We start from the raw sequence: 19,156 nt of genomic DNA, 5'->3' as shown, positions 1-19,156 counted from the left end.
TTCCCATTTTTTTGAATGGGAAGCTTAATCAAGTGTTTTTTTACGTGTATTTTGGAACGTAAAACGCATCAAAATATGCGTCAAATACACGCCGTGTGAACAGGGCCTGGGAACATTCTGTAAGTTTTCCGAGCGTTTTACGCGTCAAAGAACTTACTTGGCGCCTGTTTTTTACACAACGCATTTTTTACTAACTGCACGCTTCCCATTTTTTTGAATGGGAAGCTTAATCAAGTGTTTTTTTACGTGTATTTTGGAACGTAAAACGCATCAAAATATGCGTCAAATACACGCCGTGTGAACAGGGCCTGGGAACATTCTGTAAGTTTTCCGAGCGTTTTACGCGTCAAAGAACTTACTTGGCGCCTGTTTTTTACACAACGCATTTTTTAAATGCACATCTGTAAAAAAAAATGTGTTGTATGTACTAACTGCACGCTTCCCATTTTTTTGAATGGGAAGCTTAATCAAGTGTTTTTTTACGTGTATTTTGGAACGTAAAACGCATCAAAATATGCGTCAAATACACGCCGTGTGAACAGGGCCTTAGAGTTGCATGATCAAATTCTGTTTGCATACAGCTACCACTAGGGGGAGCTCACTGCATAAAGATTTATATAGCTCTTGTTGAAGTCTATAATAAATCTATATGCAATGGAAGATTTTCAGGTCCTAGGAACCCCCCTCTAAGTGCACCCATGACACAGGGCTAAGCAGATTAGTGGCTGTCACTTAGTTATTTTCTTGTTGTTGCTATGTAATGCACATTCTGCCTGATATTTTATCACACAATTTTACACAATTTGTGTAAAATTTCCATGGAATTTCCCTTTAACACTATCGAGCTACAATCTACTGTAAATACAGAGAAACACAGACTAGCAATAGCAGAATAAGGTGAGAGGTCCGTCTGGTCTGCCCCTTTATTTCTTGTAGTGTTACACTACCGTCCAAAAGTTTGGGGTCACCCAGACAATTTTGTGTTTTCCATGTAAACTCACACTTATATTTATCAAATGAGTTGCAAAATGACTAGAAAATATAGTCAAGACATTGACAAGGTTAGAAATAATGATTTTTATTTGAAATAATAATTTTCTCCTTCAAACTTTGCTTTCGTCAAAGAATGCTCCATTTGCAGCAATTACAGCATTGCAGACCTTTGGCATTCTAGCTGTTAATTTGCTGAGGTAATCGGGAGAAATTTCACCCCATGCTTCCAGAAGCCCCTCCCACAAGTTGGATTGGCTTGATGGGCACTTCTTGCGTACCATACGGTCAAGCTGCTCCCACAACAACTCTATGGGGTTGAGATCTGGTGACTGCGCTGGCCACTCCATTACAGATAGAATACCAGCTGCCTGCTTCTTCCCTAAATAGTTATTGCATAATTTGGAGGTGTGCGTTGGGTCATTGTCCTGTTGTAGGATGAAATTGGCTCCAATCAAGCGCTGTCCACAGGGTATGGCATGGCGTTGCAAAATGGAGTGATAGCCTTCCTTATTCAAAATCCCTTTTACCTTGTACAAATCTCCCACTTTACCAGCACCAAAGCAACCACAGACCATCACATTACCTCCACCATGCTTGACAGATGGCGTCAGGCACTCTTCCAGCATCTTTTCAGTTGTTCTGCGTCTCACAAATGTTCTTCTGTGTGATCCAAACACCTCAAACTTCGATTCGTCTGTCCATAAGACTTTTTTCCAATCTTCCTCTGTCCAATGTCTGTGTGCTTTTGCCCATATTAATCTTTTCCTTTTATTAGCCAGTCTCAGATATGGCTTTTTCTTTGCCACTCTACCCTCAAGGCCAGCATCCCAGAGTCACCTCTTCACTGTAGACGTTGACACTGGCACTTTGCGGGTACTATTTAATGAAGCTGCCTGTTGAGGACCTGTGAGGCGTCTATTTCTCAAACTAGAGACTCTAATGTACTTGTCTTGTTGTTCAGTTGTGCAGCGGGGCCTCCCACTTCTCTTTCTACTCTGGTTAGAGCCTGTTTGTGCTGTCCTCTGAAGGGAGTAGTACACACCGTTGTAGGAAATCTTCAGTTTCTTGGCAATTTCTCGCATGGAATAGCCTTCATTTCTAAGAACAAGAATAGACTGTCGAGTTTCACATGAAAGCTCTCTTTTTCTAGCCATTTGGAGAGTTTAATCGAACCCACAAATGTAATGCTCCAGATTCTCAACTAGCTCAAAGGAAGGTCAGTTTTATAGCTCCTCTAAACAGCAAAACTGTTTACAGCGGTGCTAACATAATTGCACAAGGGTTTTCAAGTGTTTTCTAATCATCCATTAGCCTTCTAACACAGTTAGCAAACACAATGTACCATTAGAACACTGGAGTGATGGTTGCTGGAAATGGGCCTCTATTCACCTATGTAGATATTGCATTAAAAACCAGACGTTTGCAGCTAGAATAGTCATTTAGCACATTAACAACGTATAGAGTGTATTTCTGATTAATTTAATGTTATCTTCATTGAAAAAAACAGTGCATTTCTTTAAAAAATAAGGACATTTCTAAGTGACCCTAAACTTTTGAACGGTAGTGTATGTGTATGTCATTTGTTTCATGAACACATTGATATAAATATTTCTTATACCAGCAGCAGGAATTTTTTCACTAGTTTTATGATCTTTTTTATGTTCATCAGATTGAAGATGTGGAGCTGGATCTTAGCAGTGCCAAAGCTACAGGGAAAGATGAAGAAGTACTAGCCATCGGCCGGCTTCATGGATTTTTAGGAAGACCAAGTATAGAACAGCAGCTGAAGGCTTTAGACATGGAATATCATCAACTCAAAGAACAGGGTCAGTCAAGCAGAGCAGATTACATCCAGAATCTCTATGCCTGGAAGTCCAAACAGGCTGGTAAGGTAAGTGATAGTCTGGTTATGTGCACAGTTTATGGCTTTGCTGTAAAGTAAATACACATTAGAGATAACATGGTGCCATAAAGGCAGGACCAGCTTAGTTTGGCCTTATTCAAAGTTTTGACAGAGAAGAGCAGATTTATTATTACTGTCTTACATTTAGGGTCCTTTTACACGTGAAGATAAATGTAAACGAAAAACAGGTGCCCATATAGCGGGTTGTTAACATTCGAAAGACATTCATTTATATGTAACAATATTCGTATGTTTTTTCATAACTTCGATCGCTTTTGAGCTCACTTGTCTTTCCTCTCTTCCTCCTGTCTCATCTGCTAATGACTAACAGATTCCTGTTTACATGAGGAGATATAACGCTGACAAGCCATCATTTGTAGGACATCATAAAAGATTAGATCAACGACAAGCGAGCAATTTCCCGCTAATTGTGTCATTCCTGAGCATTTTTACACTAGCCATTTTTAACTCAATATTTTACACAATAATCATAAAAGGCCCTTTCTGCCATTAAACGAGCACTGATCAGTAATATAGCGCGTCGATCGGCGCACATTTAGCTCCATTTACATGGAGCAATGATTGTACTGTACATTGTACTTGAATGAGGTCATTTGTCCCCATCAGTTTGCATCATAGTCAGCAGTAAATTCCCTATGTACATGGGGAGATGTCCTGCCGACAACAAAGATTTTTACTGCCACATAAAAGATGCGATTAGCCGACAAAAGCGCGTTTGTTTGTTGGGCCCTTTTACACAGGTCGATGATCGGGAACTATTTCCGTTTCCCCGATCATCGGCCCGTGTAAAAGGGGCTTTATACTAGACCAGGCAGGCAGCCAAATCTATCACAGTGGTGCACACGGTATGATTTGGCACATCTTGCTAGACATGTTAGACACTTTTCCCTTTCTTACACCACCTCTTGGTTGGTTTACTTTTGGACAATATTTTGCACCACATTTAAAGCCAAACCCTTTTTCTTGCCACTTTTCAAAACTGTCTAGTAAGGCGCAAAACGTGTCTAAAACACATGCAAGTGCACCGTTTTTTGGTTTCAAATTGGGACAGAATCCTGAACATGTAGCTTACTAAATCGCCGCAGACTTCCAGGTATAGTATTTGGAGTTCATAATGTGTGACACTTTAAAGCATTCCCTTAGCTAAAAATTTTTTTTTACAATGCTTCCAGATTCTTTTTGTGAAGTCTTTTTTCTCCAAAGTTCTGCGTTTTTCCCACAGACCTGTCAATATCTGTTCATTCAAGACCAAACTTGATATCTTATACAACAGCAGTCTAGTCCACCATTCTGCTTTTTTAAGTTACAACTCTGTACGATTAGATCATGTTACCGGAACTCTCCTCCCTATTTCCTGCTCCCTGTCAGTCATTTTGATCGCCCTCCCATTGTCATGCCGCTTCTGCTTCCTATTGAAGAAGGACAAGCAGAGCCCTGGGTGCAGGAATAGGCAGCACACCAAGGAATGGGGACATGTAGTTTTATGGTGAAGTCATTAAGGGTTAGGTCCTGGCATAGCAGGTATATTTCACAATACAATTTCTCCAATAACACATGGTGCTCAGTGCTTAGAACAAAGTCAGTTATATATAGTATTTTCTGTAAAAAAGACAGCACTTTTTTTTATATACCCAGTAACACACGGGGCGCTAATATAATACTCTGACACTGCTTCATTCCCTTTTGTCACTCAACAGGAGCAGGGGAGCTGAACCTGTCATGATTGGATTGACACTAGCTAATATTGTGGTGTGAAGTCCAAGGGTTCTCTGGTCTCCACCCTTTGCCTCTACTGCAGAGGTCCCCCAGGTTGTGGCCCTTAGAGTGTCTTCTGATTGGTAATGGCTGCCTGCAGACATTAGTTGTAGTGAAATGGAACCCGAGGTCAGACCAACATGTGCCGAATGAGGTGCCAGGGAGCAAACTAAAGTGTAATCAGAGTATGTCTGAAGCCAGGAAAGCGAGCCAGACCAATGCTACAAATCAGGACGGGGAAATGAGCCAGAAACCAAAAAATGGAGCCAAAAGTCAAGAAGAGTGTGTACAATTAAAGGAACAATGTCTAGATTTAGGACAAACTACCCGGTCACCCATCAGTGGGGGAAGAAAGCCCACCCAAGATCCCCTCAGACTGCCGCATCAGGACCTTGTATGCGCCGAGGCACAGCCTGATCTGGCAGTTTGAGTGGATCTGGGGTGGTCATCCTGTGGACAAGAGAAGATGGGAGCGGTGTGAATTTGTTTTTCTTTTTTAATGTCTTTTCTATGGCTATCACTGGGTCCAGCATAGGGCCCAGAACACTCTTGGTAGTCATAACAATCAGGTTTAAATAGATGTCCTGATGACCTTATCAACATTGGACACAGGTAAAGGGTGGTCAAGAAGTGGGGAGAGGAGGTATCACGTTGTATTGATGATGTTACATCTTCCAAACAATGTAGCATGCCTTGTAGTAACAGCACAGCATTACGTCACATCACCACTCTGGTATATTTTGTGACCAAAATTTCCCCTGATGGTTGTAGCTCATCATAGTCTCCCACAGAATTCACAGTAGCCACTGAACGCCGAAAAAATTGATGCTGTTCAAGCAATGCTGCCCACAAAGCTTCTTATGCCCATCTCCCTCTACTATCCTCCAAAAACATATGCAGCCAATAAACATTAAAATGCTAACCATAATATTTTATTTTATAATTTTTACAAATTTTTTAAAAATGTAAAAACTATTCCCACTGCTAACCAACGAATTTACTGATCTGGTTGTAGTGGTGTAATGCGATGAATGAGTTAAAGTGACTTTTCACGTGAAGGTCCGCATATCCTGATGCATAATGTTGAGTCAGCTTTGCTCTAATTATCCAGGTTGTGCAGTAGATTACCGAGCGTCCAATTTATGCCCGGTTGTCTCTTTTCTGCTGCAGGTACAGCGCCTCTCGAGATGATTAAATGTGCAATCTATTGATTTCTTCAGTCCATTCCATCACTGTATTTTACATTTCAGCTTTGTGGTTATGTTTCCCCAGAGACTTTGAAAGCTGTTTTTATTTAGGTAGTGAAATTGCATGGTGCAACTCTAACTGCTGAAACCTCAAGATTATCCAAATGCATTATTTACCATTGGCTGATATAGACAGGTGCAACATACACAAATGTCTACAATCTCACATATTTCTTCTGAACATTCAGGGAAATCTGAAATGATTTCCAATTATTTGATTTAAAAAATTCTATTCATCTATTATAATTGCATATAGTCTCCAAAATAGGTTGCTTGCATGAGTCTTGGGTGCTGTACCAAGCACCGCCACAGAGCGTCGCTGATTTTAGAAATAATAAGCAATTTTTTTCTTCGAATCAGGATCTCACACAGTTTTGATGCAGTTTTTTTTTGTCAGTTTTTACCACAGTTTTTTTAACCAAGCACAGAAGTGGACACAAAACAAAGGAGATGCATCAGTCTTTTTTCTTTATACCTTTCCTACCATTCAGATCCATGTCTGGATTGCTAAAAAAACGGAGCCAAAAACGACATGAAAACTGTGTGCGTGTGCGTGTAATCCTGGCCTTAGACAACTCTTTAAAGGGGTTGCCCAGCATTTTTTATTGATGACTTATCGCGATTACCGCAATTGTGTCAAAAACAGCCACAAAAACACTCATGAAAACATTAGGCAGGTATATGAGGAGGTACATTTGACTGAACAATACAACTTTAGTTTGACATAAGCCTCATATTTGTGTTCTGTTCTCATAGTATAGCCTGCTATTTCTAATATACACAGCTCTTCATATTATGATTTACATGCCCCTTTTAAAAATTTTATTAATGGGATTTTCTAGGGCACATAAAATAGCTGCCAGATCGCCTACAATGCAAAAATAATAAACGTACAATATACTTACCTCTACAATTATGTGTATTAGACCAGCGCTCTCATGGGGTGTGTCATCCCTAGCAGCTATTTTATGTGCCTGGAAACCAATATCTGGACATTTCACTTCATTTTTTTGTCCTACCACTAAGGCTACATTCAGATGAGCATGTCCGATTTGCGGGCGTAAAAAAAAGACGCAACATTTTTCCTACGTTTCATGTCCGTGTGCGTTACGTATTCGCATCGGTGTGCTTTGTGTGTGGCATGCGTTTTTCATATCCGTGCAAGCACTTTTTTATTTCTTTTATTTATTTCTCTTCTTTTCTATGTAACTTATGCGTGAAACATGGACAGCACATGCATGTAGTCCACGTGCTGTCCGTGGTTTTCACGCACTTATTGACTTCAATGGGTGACTAGGTGCACAAAATGCACCAATATAGGACATGCAGTGAGTTTCACGCAACGGACACTCGCTGCGTGAAAACTCACGCATGTCTAAATAGCCCTATTGAAATCAATGGGTCCAAGTGCTGAGTTATTTCAACGCACAGCCACACAGACAAGTATTACGCTCGTCTGAATGAGCCCTAAGTCACGTGGCCTTCAGATAGGGCAGCATGATCTTCGTGACAGGTTGACTATAAGGTCCCATTCAGATATGGCAATAGTGGTATGACTAAAAAGCATAAAGTTACTGCACCAAAATTTCTGCAGCATGTTAAAAAGGTATTTTTTTCTGGAATTGAAGGAGTAAAGGCAGTGTTTTTTTTAATAAACCACAATGCAGTGCCTCATGTAAGGCTGCACATGAGGCTTGTTCCTTCAGTTGTCCCTGGGGTCTAAAAGCACAGAAAATCAAGGGATAGGTATGCTACAGATTTCAACAAACGCAGCAGGATCTAATTTCAGAGCGATTCGATCCACATGTTTATTATGGCCACACGTAGAAGCCGTATATTTAGCACCAAAAACAATGTCAGATCCCATCAATGGAATGAAGGTAAATGATTTATTGCAATGTAAATCGCACTGGTGGCTAATAACAATGCCCTGACTTTAGGCTTCCATCTCTTCGCATGGGCTATAATTGGAACATCCACAGACTGTGCTTCTGCTTATTTTTGGAAATCATCTTTTTTTTTTAAACTAAAACAATGTATTATACTGTTTAGTGTAACTTTGCAATTCATTTTTATTAAAAATTTGTTTTACTTTTTGAGATACAGCTTCAATATATCTTGGATACATAGAGGCTGTATCTTGCGCTGAAACCCGAATCCGTCAGGTCAGTGTGACTGGCGGCTTCGGTGACAGCGGGTCCTGTGTGTCTATGACACGCAGGATCAAGCTGCTATTGATCACTTCTAAGTTCATAAGTTCTTCAAAGGTTTCCATAGCCTTTAAGCTTCTCAGTAAAGCGAAAAGTAGAGGGAATGATGTGCATGTGTGGTCACTGTCCATTATGGGGAATGGGAGATACAGAACCCGCCAAGTAAGCACCCCCTTGTAGTTGATATGTTATAAAACTGTACCTTAAAACTAAGGGTAAGTTCACACGGCTTATTTTTGCCGTTTTTGGGCCGAAAAACGGCTGAAAAATCGGAAGCAGAACGCCTCCAAACATCTGCCCATTGATTTCAATGCGAAAAACGGCGTTCTGTTCCGACGGGTTTGGAGCCGTTTTTCATTGACTCTATAGAAAAACAGCTCCAAAAACGGCCGCGAAAAACGCGAGTTGCTAAAAAAAACGCTGAAAATCAGGAGCTGTTTTCCCTCAAACTACTGAGCGTGTGAACATAGCCTAATTACATTTATTATCGAAAAAAATATCAGTTTCTTAAGGAAAATCCATGCTGAAATGTAGATTCTGGGAATTATGGCTAAAACTTTATGGCTAAACAGAACCACATCGCCAGTCTTGGTGCCAGCTCATAATCTGTTATTTGCTGTTTATTTTAGTCTATTGGATCTCCTAAGAATTTGTTGTACCAGTCTCTTTAGAGCTCTTTGACATAAATGTGTTAAAGCAGTTTTTGATCTCTTAGACATCTTAAGGCTAAAAATCTTCCAAAATTTAGTGGCGGGGCGAGCTATCATTTTTATTGGTACAATTTCGGGGTACATGCAACTTTTTGATATCTTTTAGTCTATTTTTTTGGGGAAGCTAAGTTGACCTAAAAACAGCAATTCAGGTGTTTTTGTTTTATTACAATAGTTCGCACTTTTACAGATGCAGCGATACCAATTATGTCAAATTGTCTTTTTTTTACACTGCTTGAGATAAAAAATGGGAATTTTTTAAACTTTTTAATATTTTTTGTAGTATAATTAAAATAACGGAGAAACGGCATAACGCTGAGGTCTAAGCTGAGAAAATACGTTCCAGAATTGTTATTTCATGGGGAAGAAAAGAGTTTACTAAAATAGACATGTCAGAAGAGACGACAGGTTCGCTTCATTACTGGACCCATAAACCTCAATGGGGCCATACTGTACCTATGTAGCCATGCCGTACCTATGTACATGCCATGATTTACCGGATGCTGTATTATGGAGATATTGCTCCTAAGGGAAAATACCTCCATTATATGGTCCATGTGGAAGCACTATACAGTGACATGCGGAAAGCCTACGGCTCCATATGCTGCTGTACAGGCTCCATGTACACAGCTCTGTCATGGGCATCAACCCTTATTGAGCGCTTGTCGAATCAGCTTGGTCTCTGGGAAATATTTCCTGCAGAACAGTGGCACCTCCGGATAGGTACAACTGGTCAATTTAGGTGCCATGAGAAAATAAATATTCACTCTTTCAAAAACAGACATTTCTAAGTGATGCCAAATCTTTGCCTGCCAATGTGTACATAATAGTTATTCATTGGAAAGTGAAGCAATGAGAAAAAAGGCTCTAAAATGAAGATATATTGAGCTATAGATGTGACCTATAAGTGTTTACTGACTGCCGTTTCCAATCCTCGGGGGTTTGTCATTTTTTTTTACATTTTATCTCATCATTCTTGTTTATTGCAGAGCGGTGTCTTTTCACTGGGCGAGGAGAGTCCAGTAACACAGGCGTTCCTGAAGTATAAAGATGCTCTTTCTCTGGATCCTAATAACTGGCAATACAGTTTTCATGTGGGCAGACACTTGTTGCTACGGAAAGAAAACAAAGAAGCCCTGATGTTCTTACAAAATTCCCTGGCACTCCGACCCGCATCTGCTATTGCCAGGTGACGTGATGTTTTCCTTCAGATCTTCTTCTGTGTAAAATGATTGTGTCATCTATTTACAGAGCATTCTTATACTTGGCCCAATACACTGCACATTTCTATAGGTTTCCGTTTGCATCACCATGATTTCAATGATGATGGATCTGATGCAAATGGTTTCCGTTTGTCTCCATTATGCAAGGGTTGTGTCATTTTGATGGAATCAACACCGTAATCGACTACGCTATTCATTCCGTCAAAACAACAAAACCCTTACACAACTGAGACAAACGGAAACCATTTGCACTGGATCTGTCACCATTGAAATCAATGATGGAACGCCTGAATGGAGCCCTGACGCAGATGTGAACAAAGCCTTACTGGTACAATGTACAGAGGATGATAGTACCTTATAATAATAATAATAGTAATAAACCTAAACATTTCATAGAGATGACTGTCTTGTTAATACAAATATTCATAGACTAGGCGTAGTAACCAATTGTGAATCACCACATGATGGTATAAACTCTGAGCATGCGGGACACTTGACAAAATGAACGCTGTTTACCAGGACTCCTCGGGGGCGGGGCCAGAGGTCTCAGATCAGCAATAACATAAAAGACTGACCTATAATATTTGTTCATGAAGCATTCACCATTTTATAAGCTACATGAATTAAAGTTATGTTTTACAATCTCTTTTCACACGCTCTGTTACCCTTCTTTCTCTGTTCTCTTGTTAATACAAATGAAACAATAACATATGGAAAAGAATTATACTTTATTATGGTTATTATTATTATTATTGTGCCTGTCCTGGTTATAGGTGTTATGTTGGTCTAGCTGTGCTTGAGCAAGAAAATGGTGCTGGACCAAGAGTGCAAGAAGCAATCCTGTATCTTCAGCAAGGCCTAGAGGCTTTCATCCACAAGCTTGCTTCACAGGAGAGGTGAGTGATAAAAAATAGTCATATAAAAGTACTAATCCACACTCGTGTATAAAGCACTAATCTAGAATGTGTGTGTGTGTGTGTATATGTATGTATGTATGTATGTATGTGTATATATATATATATATATATATATATATATATATATATTGTGAGGGTTTAGCATCAGGAGAGGTTGGTACAGCGGTTTCTTAGTAGCCAGAGACAGGGACACCGTGCATTAAAAGTCATAACAGGGCTTTGCCTGTGTTTTTATTCTTGTCAAAGAAACAGCCTCTTGTACAACAAGGCAAAATACAAAATAAATCCTGCTCGTCTGAGCACTAACTAAACAAGATATTATCTAACTATACCAAGTGCCTTCCTACCAGGCACTGGACACAAAGTAACACAGGTCTTTACTCACATAGAATACAGGCTACTCCAGCCTTAGTAGTCTCCAGTCTGAGTCAGGGGTGAGACTCCCACACACTGTGTCTGCACCTTTTTATACACAGGCTACAGGTGCAGCTAATTGAGCAGCAGCCTTGTCCTACAAACAGAGATGGACTAGGGATTGGGGAACCCGCCCTGCTCTTCTCCAATCCAACTCCAGGCCCTTTTTCCGGCTTTTCCTTAAGCCGAGATTGGAAAGCTAGAGCTTTCTATTGCAAGAACTACTCATTCCCTGGAGCCTAGGATACATATGACAGGATTCTAGGGGAAATGTACCTTCCCTCAATGACTTTACCTGTCACTGTCTCACAATATATATACACTAGTAATTCTCAATGAATTAGAATATAATCAAAAATTTAATTTATTTCAGTAGTTCAATTCAAAAAGTGAAACTCTTATATTATATAGCTTCATTACACACAGAGTGATCTATTTCCAGCATTGTTCTCTTTTAATGTTGATGGTTATGGTAACAGTTAATGAAAACCCAAAATTTTGTGTCTCAGAAAATGTGAATATTATATAAGCCCAATTTCAAAAATGATTTTTAATACTGAAATGTTGGCCTACTGAAAAGTACATACAGTATATGCACTCAATACTTGGTCGGGGCTCCTTTTGCATGAATTACTGCATCAATGCAGCGTGGCATGGAGGCGATCAGCCTGTGGCACTGCTGAGGTGTTATCAATGCGGCGTGGTATGGAGGCGATCAGCCTGTGGCACTGCTGAGGTGTTATGGAAGCCCAGGTTGCTTTGATAGTGGCCTTCAGCTCGTCTGCATTGTTGGGTCTGGTGTCTCTCAGTCAGGCGAGTTTGCTGGGCAATCAAGCGCAGTGATACTGTGGTTATTAAACCAGGTATTGGTACTTTTGGCAGTGTGTGCAGGTGCCAAGTCCTGCTGGAAAATGAAATCAGCATCTCCATAAAGCTTGTCAGCAGAGGGAAGCATGAAGTGCTGGAAAATTTCCTGGTAGACGCTGCGTTGACTCTTGACTTGATATAACACAGTGGACCAACACCATCAGATGACATGTCTCCCCAAACCATCACTGACTGTGGAAACTTCACACTGGACCGCAAGCAACTTGGATTGATGCCTCTCCACTCTTCCTCCAGACTCTGGGACCGAGATTTCCAAATGACATGCAAAATTTACTTTCATCTGAATACAGGACTTTGGACACTGAGCAGCAGACCAGTCCTTGTAAAGGTTTAGGAAACCTTTGCAGGTGTTTTGTGTTGATTAGCTGATTAGAGTGTCACACCACGAGTCTACAATCTTCAACTTTTACCCAATATTCTAATTTTCTGAGAGATTACATTTTGGGTTTTCATTAACTGTTAGCCATAATCATCAACATTAAAATAAAAAAATGCTGGAAATAGATCACAATGTGTATAATGATCCTATATAATATAGGAGTTTCATTTGTTGAATTGAATTGTTGAAAAAAATAAACTTTTTGATGATATTCTAATTCATTGAGAAGGACTAGTGTGTGTGTATGTATGTATGTACGTACGTACGTACGTACGTACGTACGTACGTACGTGTATATATATATATGTATATATGTATATATGTATATATATATATATATATATATATATATATATATATGCATTTGACCTGTAGATGGCAGCATTGTCACCCGCACACATCGCCAGCAAGGAGAGCATTTGCTGATCTCTGAATTAGATTGACTTGTCACATTCACATATAGTAAATAACTCAGTAGATAGATTGATCCAAGACCGAGGGGCCCCAAATCGCAGTTTTTAGCCAGAGATCAGGAAGAACCTGCACCATCGCGTTTATTCCTTTGTTTCCAAGACTCCCATACACAGATCAGGCTGTCACTGTTAAAGGGATATTCTGGCTATCACTGTCATGGGGCGCTGTGGCTGACACTTCTATGAAGGGCTGTGTCTGTCACTGTTATGGAGAACTGTGTGTAATTTTTCTTGGGGATGTGGCTGTCACTAACAGGGACTTTCGAGCTGTCACTGTTCTGGGGCACTCTGGCTGTCACGGTTATGGAAGCTGTTATCGCTAAGGGGCAACTTTAGCTATCATTGTTATGGAGGCACTCTAGCTGTTTGGGGCACTGTAATTGTCATTATTATTAGCTGATACTCAGAAGGTAGGTTGAGTGTCAATTTATGATTGCAGTGACCATATTTCTATAGTCCGCTTTTTCATAAGATGCTACTGTAACATCATATCAGGAGGCAAAGTCATGAGGGGCAAAGTGTTTATACATAAAGCATGTGTGTACACAGAACCATCTTCACCCAAGAAAGGTTCCAGATATGACCTCCTCTGCCCACACCAACAAGTTTTGTCAGTTACTGTTTCATAGTATTTCTTTATAAGGCCTAGATTTAAATTACATTAGTATGGGAATGAATACCTGTTCATTCAGTGACCTCTAAATGTGTTACCTTTTTTTTTTAGTTCAGTTCTTCTTGCTGAGAATCTCTTGTGTCCCTTCAATGCTCAGATACTCAGGGGATTTGTAAAATTTGGAAAGTTGCTGAAGAACCTTACTGCAAACCCTTCTACTTCAGTTGTGAGTCCAGAGCACGTTCTCCATATGTAAGTACCACAGTAGTCTTATTCACTTGCACGCTGCACAGTCCATTCATTTTAATATGGAACAGAGTAGATAGACTAGGGGTCAGCAACCTTCGCCACTCCAGCTGTTATGAAGCTACAACTCCAAGCGTGCCCTGACAGCCAAAGGCTTTGTTATTCCAGTCAAAGGCTTGTGAGGGCATGCTGGGAATTGTAGTTTTACAACAGCTACAGTGCCAAAGGTTCCTGACCTCTGAGATAGACAGACAAACTGTAACGACGCCAGCTGACCACAAGATGGCAGAGCTAGACTAATCCCCTTTCCCGGAGACTAACAGTGTCTCCTAGTTCTCAGTTATCCTCAGGACTTACAGTAGGGTGGAATTCTAAGCCAACCAGACAGTCGAAAGAAATGGAACTATAGAGCACATATCACAATTCTAGCACGCAACAGAAATACATGAAAACAGGAACTCTCCGATTCAAAACAGAGATGGTAACAAGATTGTAATGTCAGACAGATGATGGACAAACGGATGATGAGTGTTAATAACAGATGAATGATGGGTTATGACAACAAGCTGAACCTTCCTCCAGCTAGCCCTATATCTATCGCTGGTTCTATCCCTGAACACTGACCCTAACAACAGACACCACTAACCCTCACTGTCCCAAACACTGGTTCTAATGGAGTCTAATCTGCAGACACTGTCCCCAGCGCAACACCAGGAAAACAATAGGCACCAGAGGCAAAACAAAACTATAGTCCTGTGATTACAGAATCTTCAGTAATGATTTATTCAAGCTGGTTCTGCAGTTTGAGAGGGGTTTCAGAGTGTTTTACACTAACAGATGAGGAGGAGGAAGAGTAATCCGAGCTAGCAGGCTTGTATAAACAGTGACCGTGACCGGGCTGCATCTTCACTGTATCTGTTACTTGGTAGACAATGCCAACAACTTCCTGTTAGTGAATTAGGAAGAAGTAGAGGTGTGCAGCACAAACAGCTGGGCTTTGAAGGGAAAGTCACCACAAGCATACTTTGCATAAGGATCTAAGAGTACAGTGAAGATTTTATTATTCACTTGAGATTTACGTTTTAAAGGGATTTTTACCCAAGAGAGATCCATAGGAAATGTGATAAATGTTTGACCAGTAGAGGTCTAACCGCTGTATTGCTATAAATGATCCAACAGGAGGGAGAAGGGGGGACTGTGCACTTAATGTTCATTCTTCTTTATGGGAGATACAAAAACAGCCAAATGAGTGATCATAAAAATTAAAATAAAGAGAGCCTGCCCATATTCTCCCCACTCCTGCTAAGTCACATAACTAATGGGGGGCACAGGACTCTCCATTCTTATAATCAATGTGGGTCAGATGGATATGTGTTAAATGTTTCCCATGGAAAAATCACATTAAAGCAATGGTTTATCTTCGATGAACCTTCGCTTCACCCAAATCCTTCTCTGCAAACGAGAGTAATTCAGGTAATAAGCTGGCACCATGGGGACATAAAATTTCCCATGTTTGATGATCTCTGCAAAATACGGGCTATTCTGCTCCTGCTGACCTATGTCTAGATCGGCTGAGTCAAGTACAATACACTTAGACTATATAATCACATGACTGCATGGACATGATGCCACAAGGACGGCACTTTACACCGTGGCCAGTGTTTACACTGGATGTGGCACTTGCACAATGGTGACAGGGGATATACACTTTTTGTACAATAACAATCCTACATTTTCAGGAACCCTAGTTGAATTGTGTCCCATTTGCAGTACAGCTGGTCATATGTTTTATTATTTATATCTCTCTTTTGGATTGACAGTGTGGGTTTTCTAGTATTTTTTTTTTTTTTGTTCATGTCTTTTTGTGTTTTGTTTTTCGCAAAATTCTTAGTTGATGTGGATTAATTCTCCACCTCTTTATTACATAGATATGATGTGTTATGAGACATTGCAGAGCCAATTGCAGACAAGCCTCTGCCAGAAATATTTATAAATTCAGCAAGTTAGCCATGTACATGAACTGGTAATAGACACCTTTGTTGGCAGGCAAGCATTTAGTGAACAGCTAAAAACTACAAAGAGGCATGAGAGAGGGCATTTAAGGATGCAAAGTATTTTCTGCTGTTTGTATAAAACACACACGTATTCATTCTTAAAGCGCTTTCAGCTATTTCGTCAAAATATCATATACTCAAATCAAAGTTTTTTATTTAAACATTTTATATATTAACATAGTATTATAACTTTTTTCTGACTTAAGAGGTGATGTTTCCATTTCTAGCACCCAGAATGTTTGTGGGCTGCCACGTGGGTGTTCTTCAGCATAGCAGTGCCTTCCATCCCTTTGAGTACTAATGCAAGAAGGCACAAGGATGTGTCTGTCTGTAAATAATATTGACAGACATCGAGAGAAGAGAGGAGGAAAGTGTTTTTTTTTTATGCCTGTATGCAGGTGGGTGACTGGGTGACCAAATGACTTAGCTCCTTAGCTTCAAAATGGCTGACTTTTAACTTTTTGTCCCCAATGATAGTAGAAAGAGCATAAACTAATGCGTAAGTTGTATTATTTGTAAGAAGAGGTGTTTTGAGAACATTATTCTAATTTATACCTATTTTAAACCAACATATGTGCTGTATGGGGGATGCATGGTTTAAACTCAACACTGTATTGTCCCTATTATAGACATACAGTAGGTTATCCCCAAAGGGAGAGGTGAGTGGATTATTTTCCTGTAGAGCACTATATAAATAAAGACTAATAATAACAGTTTAGACACAATGGCGCAGTTCTGTAATTTCTCAGCCAGCTAGATAAATACTCGTCCATGTTATATACACTAAAATCATCTCATATTTCATGTATTTGCTAGACTAAACAAATGGCAAGCATTATAAAACCCAAAAAAACCAGCATAAATAATCATGACTCTACTACTCTTCATGTTAACCTACAGACAACAGAAGAGGTCAGAGGTGGAGGAAAGTAACACATGACTCCAGGATCAGACTACACAGGGTTTGTTTGTAGTCTGTAACCATGAAGACATATATGCAGATCAGCCATTACGTTACACCACGTGCCTAATATTGTGTAGGTTCCCTTTGTGCAGCCAAAACAGCCCTGAGCCCTCGAGACCTGGACTTCACAATATCTCTGGAGGTGTCTGTGGTATCTGGCACAAAGACCTCAGCAGTGAATCCTTCAAATCCTGTAAATTAAATGGTGGGGCCTCCATGGATAGGAATTGTTTTTCCAGCACATCCCATCAAATTTAAAATCCGGGGGAATTTGGAGGCCAGGTCAATACTTTGAGTTCTTTGTCATGTTCCTCAAACCATTCCTGAACAATTTTTGCAGTGTGAGAGGGAGCTATATCCTGCTGAAAGATGCCACTGCCATTAGGGAATAGGGTTGCTATGAAAGGGTATATTTGGTCTGCAAATATACCTAGGTGGTACGTGTCAAAGTCACATCCACATGAATACCAGAACCCAAGGTTTCCCAGCAGAACATTGCCAAGAACATCACATTGCCTCTGTCGGATTGCCTTCTTCCCATATCCTGGTGCCATCTCATACCCCAGTATGAGTCCACATGATGTCAAGTAAAATCGTGATTCTTCAGACCAGGCCACCTTCTTCCATTATTCCATGGTCCTGTTCTAATGCTCACGTGCCCATGGTACATGCTTTCGGCAGGAAACGGGTCTGCATTGGCACTCTGACGGTCTGTGGCTACACAGCCCCAAACACAGCCAACTGTAATGCACTGTGTGTTCTGTCACCTTTCTATTAACGCCAGCAGTAACTTTTTCAACAATTTTAGCTCTTCTATGGGATCGCGCCAGACATGCTAGCCTTCACTTCACTTGCGCATCAATGAACCTTGGTGGCCATGACCCTGTCACGGATTCACAAGTTGTCCTTTCTTGGACCTTTTTTGGTAAGTAGTAACCACTGCATACCGGGACTGTTTTGGACCATCACAATTTGGCCTTTGTCAAAGTCGCTTAGACACTTACACTTGCCCATATTTCTTGCTTCCAACACATCAACTTCAAGAACTGACTGTTCACTTACTGCCTAATATAGCCCACCCCTTGAAAGGTGCCATATTAACGACATAATCAATAATAGTCACTTCACCTGTGGTTTTAATGTTATGGCTGAACAGTGTAGGTCTGCATAGGAGCTGCATACACAAAACGTTAGGATATTTTTAATCAAGCCTGTAAAGTTGCTTCATATTTTATCCTAGATTCATTGTAACAATAAAAAAACTAACAAATACACTTAAAAACACAAACACACCAAAATGTAAAGACAACCGAAAAGTAGCTGTATCTAAGTCTAAGAAAAATGTGTAAAAGAATGTGCTTTGGACATGTGTTAGAAGTATACCACAAAAACTGTTCACATAGTATTCTGTTGCTGGGACCCCCAGTGGTCAGCTGTTATCTGTGGGAGAACCTGGCAGCAAGTGTTCATGTTACGTCTGCGGTCGCGGCCGCTGCCGCTCACTTTCGGCGAATGGCCACGACCCCAGCCTGCTGGCCATCTGCCAGCGTCTCCCACCCTGGAGACGCCAGCTGGTGCAGCCTTCCCGTTCTGGACAGGGTGATAGGGTGCGCGGGCTCGTTCCCGGCCTTAAAGGGCCAGCGCGCCAACTCAAAAGTTCCCTAACCGATCCCAAGAGCACCATGGACTATAAAAAGGGCTGCGCCCTTCCACTCCTTGCCTGAGCATTGTTGTAGTTTTCCCATGTTTGTATTGCAAATGGTCCCTTAGTGTTTTCCTGCTCCCAGTGTTCCCGTGCCCTGCTACCTGTCTCCTGTATCCCGTGCTGTGTTTCGTTCCTGAGCCTGTCTAGTGTCGGAGTCGTGTTGTGCCGCCTGCTGTTATACACCACGTTTGGTGTCATATGCCATCCCTGGTATCATCCGCCACGTCTGGCGCAACCTGTCGCGCCTGCTGGAATATACCACGTCTGGTGCCATCTGCCACTCCTGGTGCCATCCGCCATGTCTGGTGCACCCTGCCACATCTAGCCCCATCTGTGGCAGAGCCTCTGCTGCCATCTGGAATATCTCAGGTACCCTTGCGCTACGAGCCTCTTCCATAGACTGCATAGACTCTGAGTTGGGCAGCCGCCTCTCTGCTACGG

General features: G+C 40.9%; 1 protein-coding gene across 3 annotated transcripts in view; it reads left to right on the top strand.

Annotated features, from left to right (window-relative positions):
- The window catches only part of LOC142760141 (uncharacterized), a 65,935-nt gene that overhangs the window by 33,891 nt on the left and 12,888 nt on the right, over positions 1 to 19,156 (top strand). For all 3 annotated transcript variants that reach the window (XM_075863110.1, XM_075863111.1, XM_075863112.1), the window contains 4 exons: positions 2,663 to 2,884; positions 9,829 to 10,028; positions 10,836 to 10,958; positions 13,858 to 13,998. In XM_075863110.1, coding sequence (XP_075719225.1) covers positions 2,663 to 2,884; positions 9,829 to 10,028; positions 10,836 to 10,958; positions 13,858 to 13,998 — 686 coding nt within the window. The remainder of the gene's footprint in view (positions 1 to 2,662; positions 2,885 to 9,828; positions 10,029 to 10,835; positions 10,959 to 13,857; positions 13,999 to 19,156) is intronic.

Source organism: Rhinoderma darwinii, chromosome 4, assembly GCF_050947455.1.
Source record: "Rhinoderma darwinii isolate aRhiDar2 chromosome 4, aRhiDar2.hap1, whole genome shotgun sequence".
Taxonomy (NCBI): domain Eukaryota; kingdom Metazoa; phylum Chordata; class Amphibia; order Anura; family Rhinodermatidae; genus Rhinoderma; species Rhinoderma darwinii.
The sequence above is the reverse complement of the archived record's forward strand: the minus strand, read 5'-3'. Positions and strand labels throughout refer to the sequence as shown.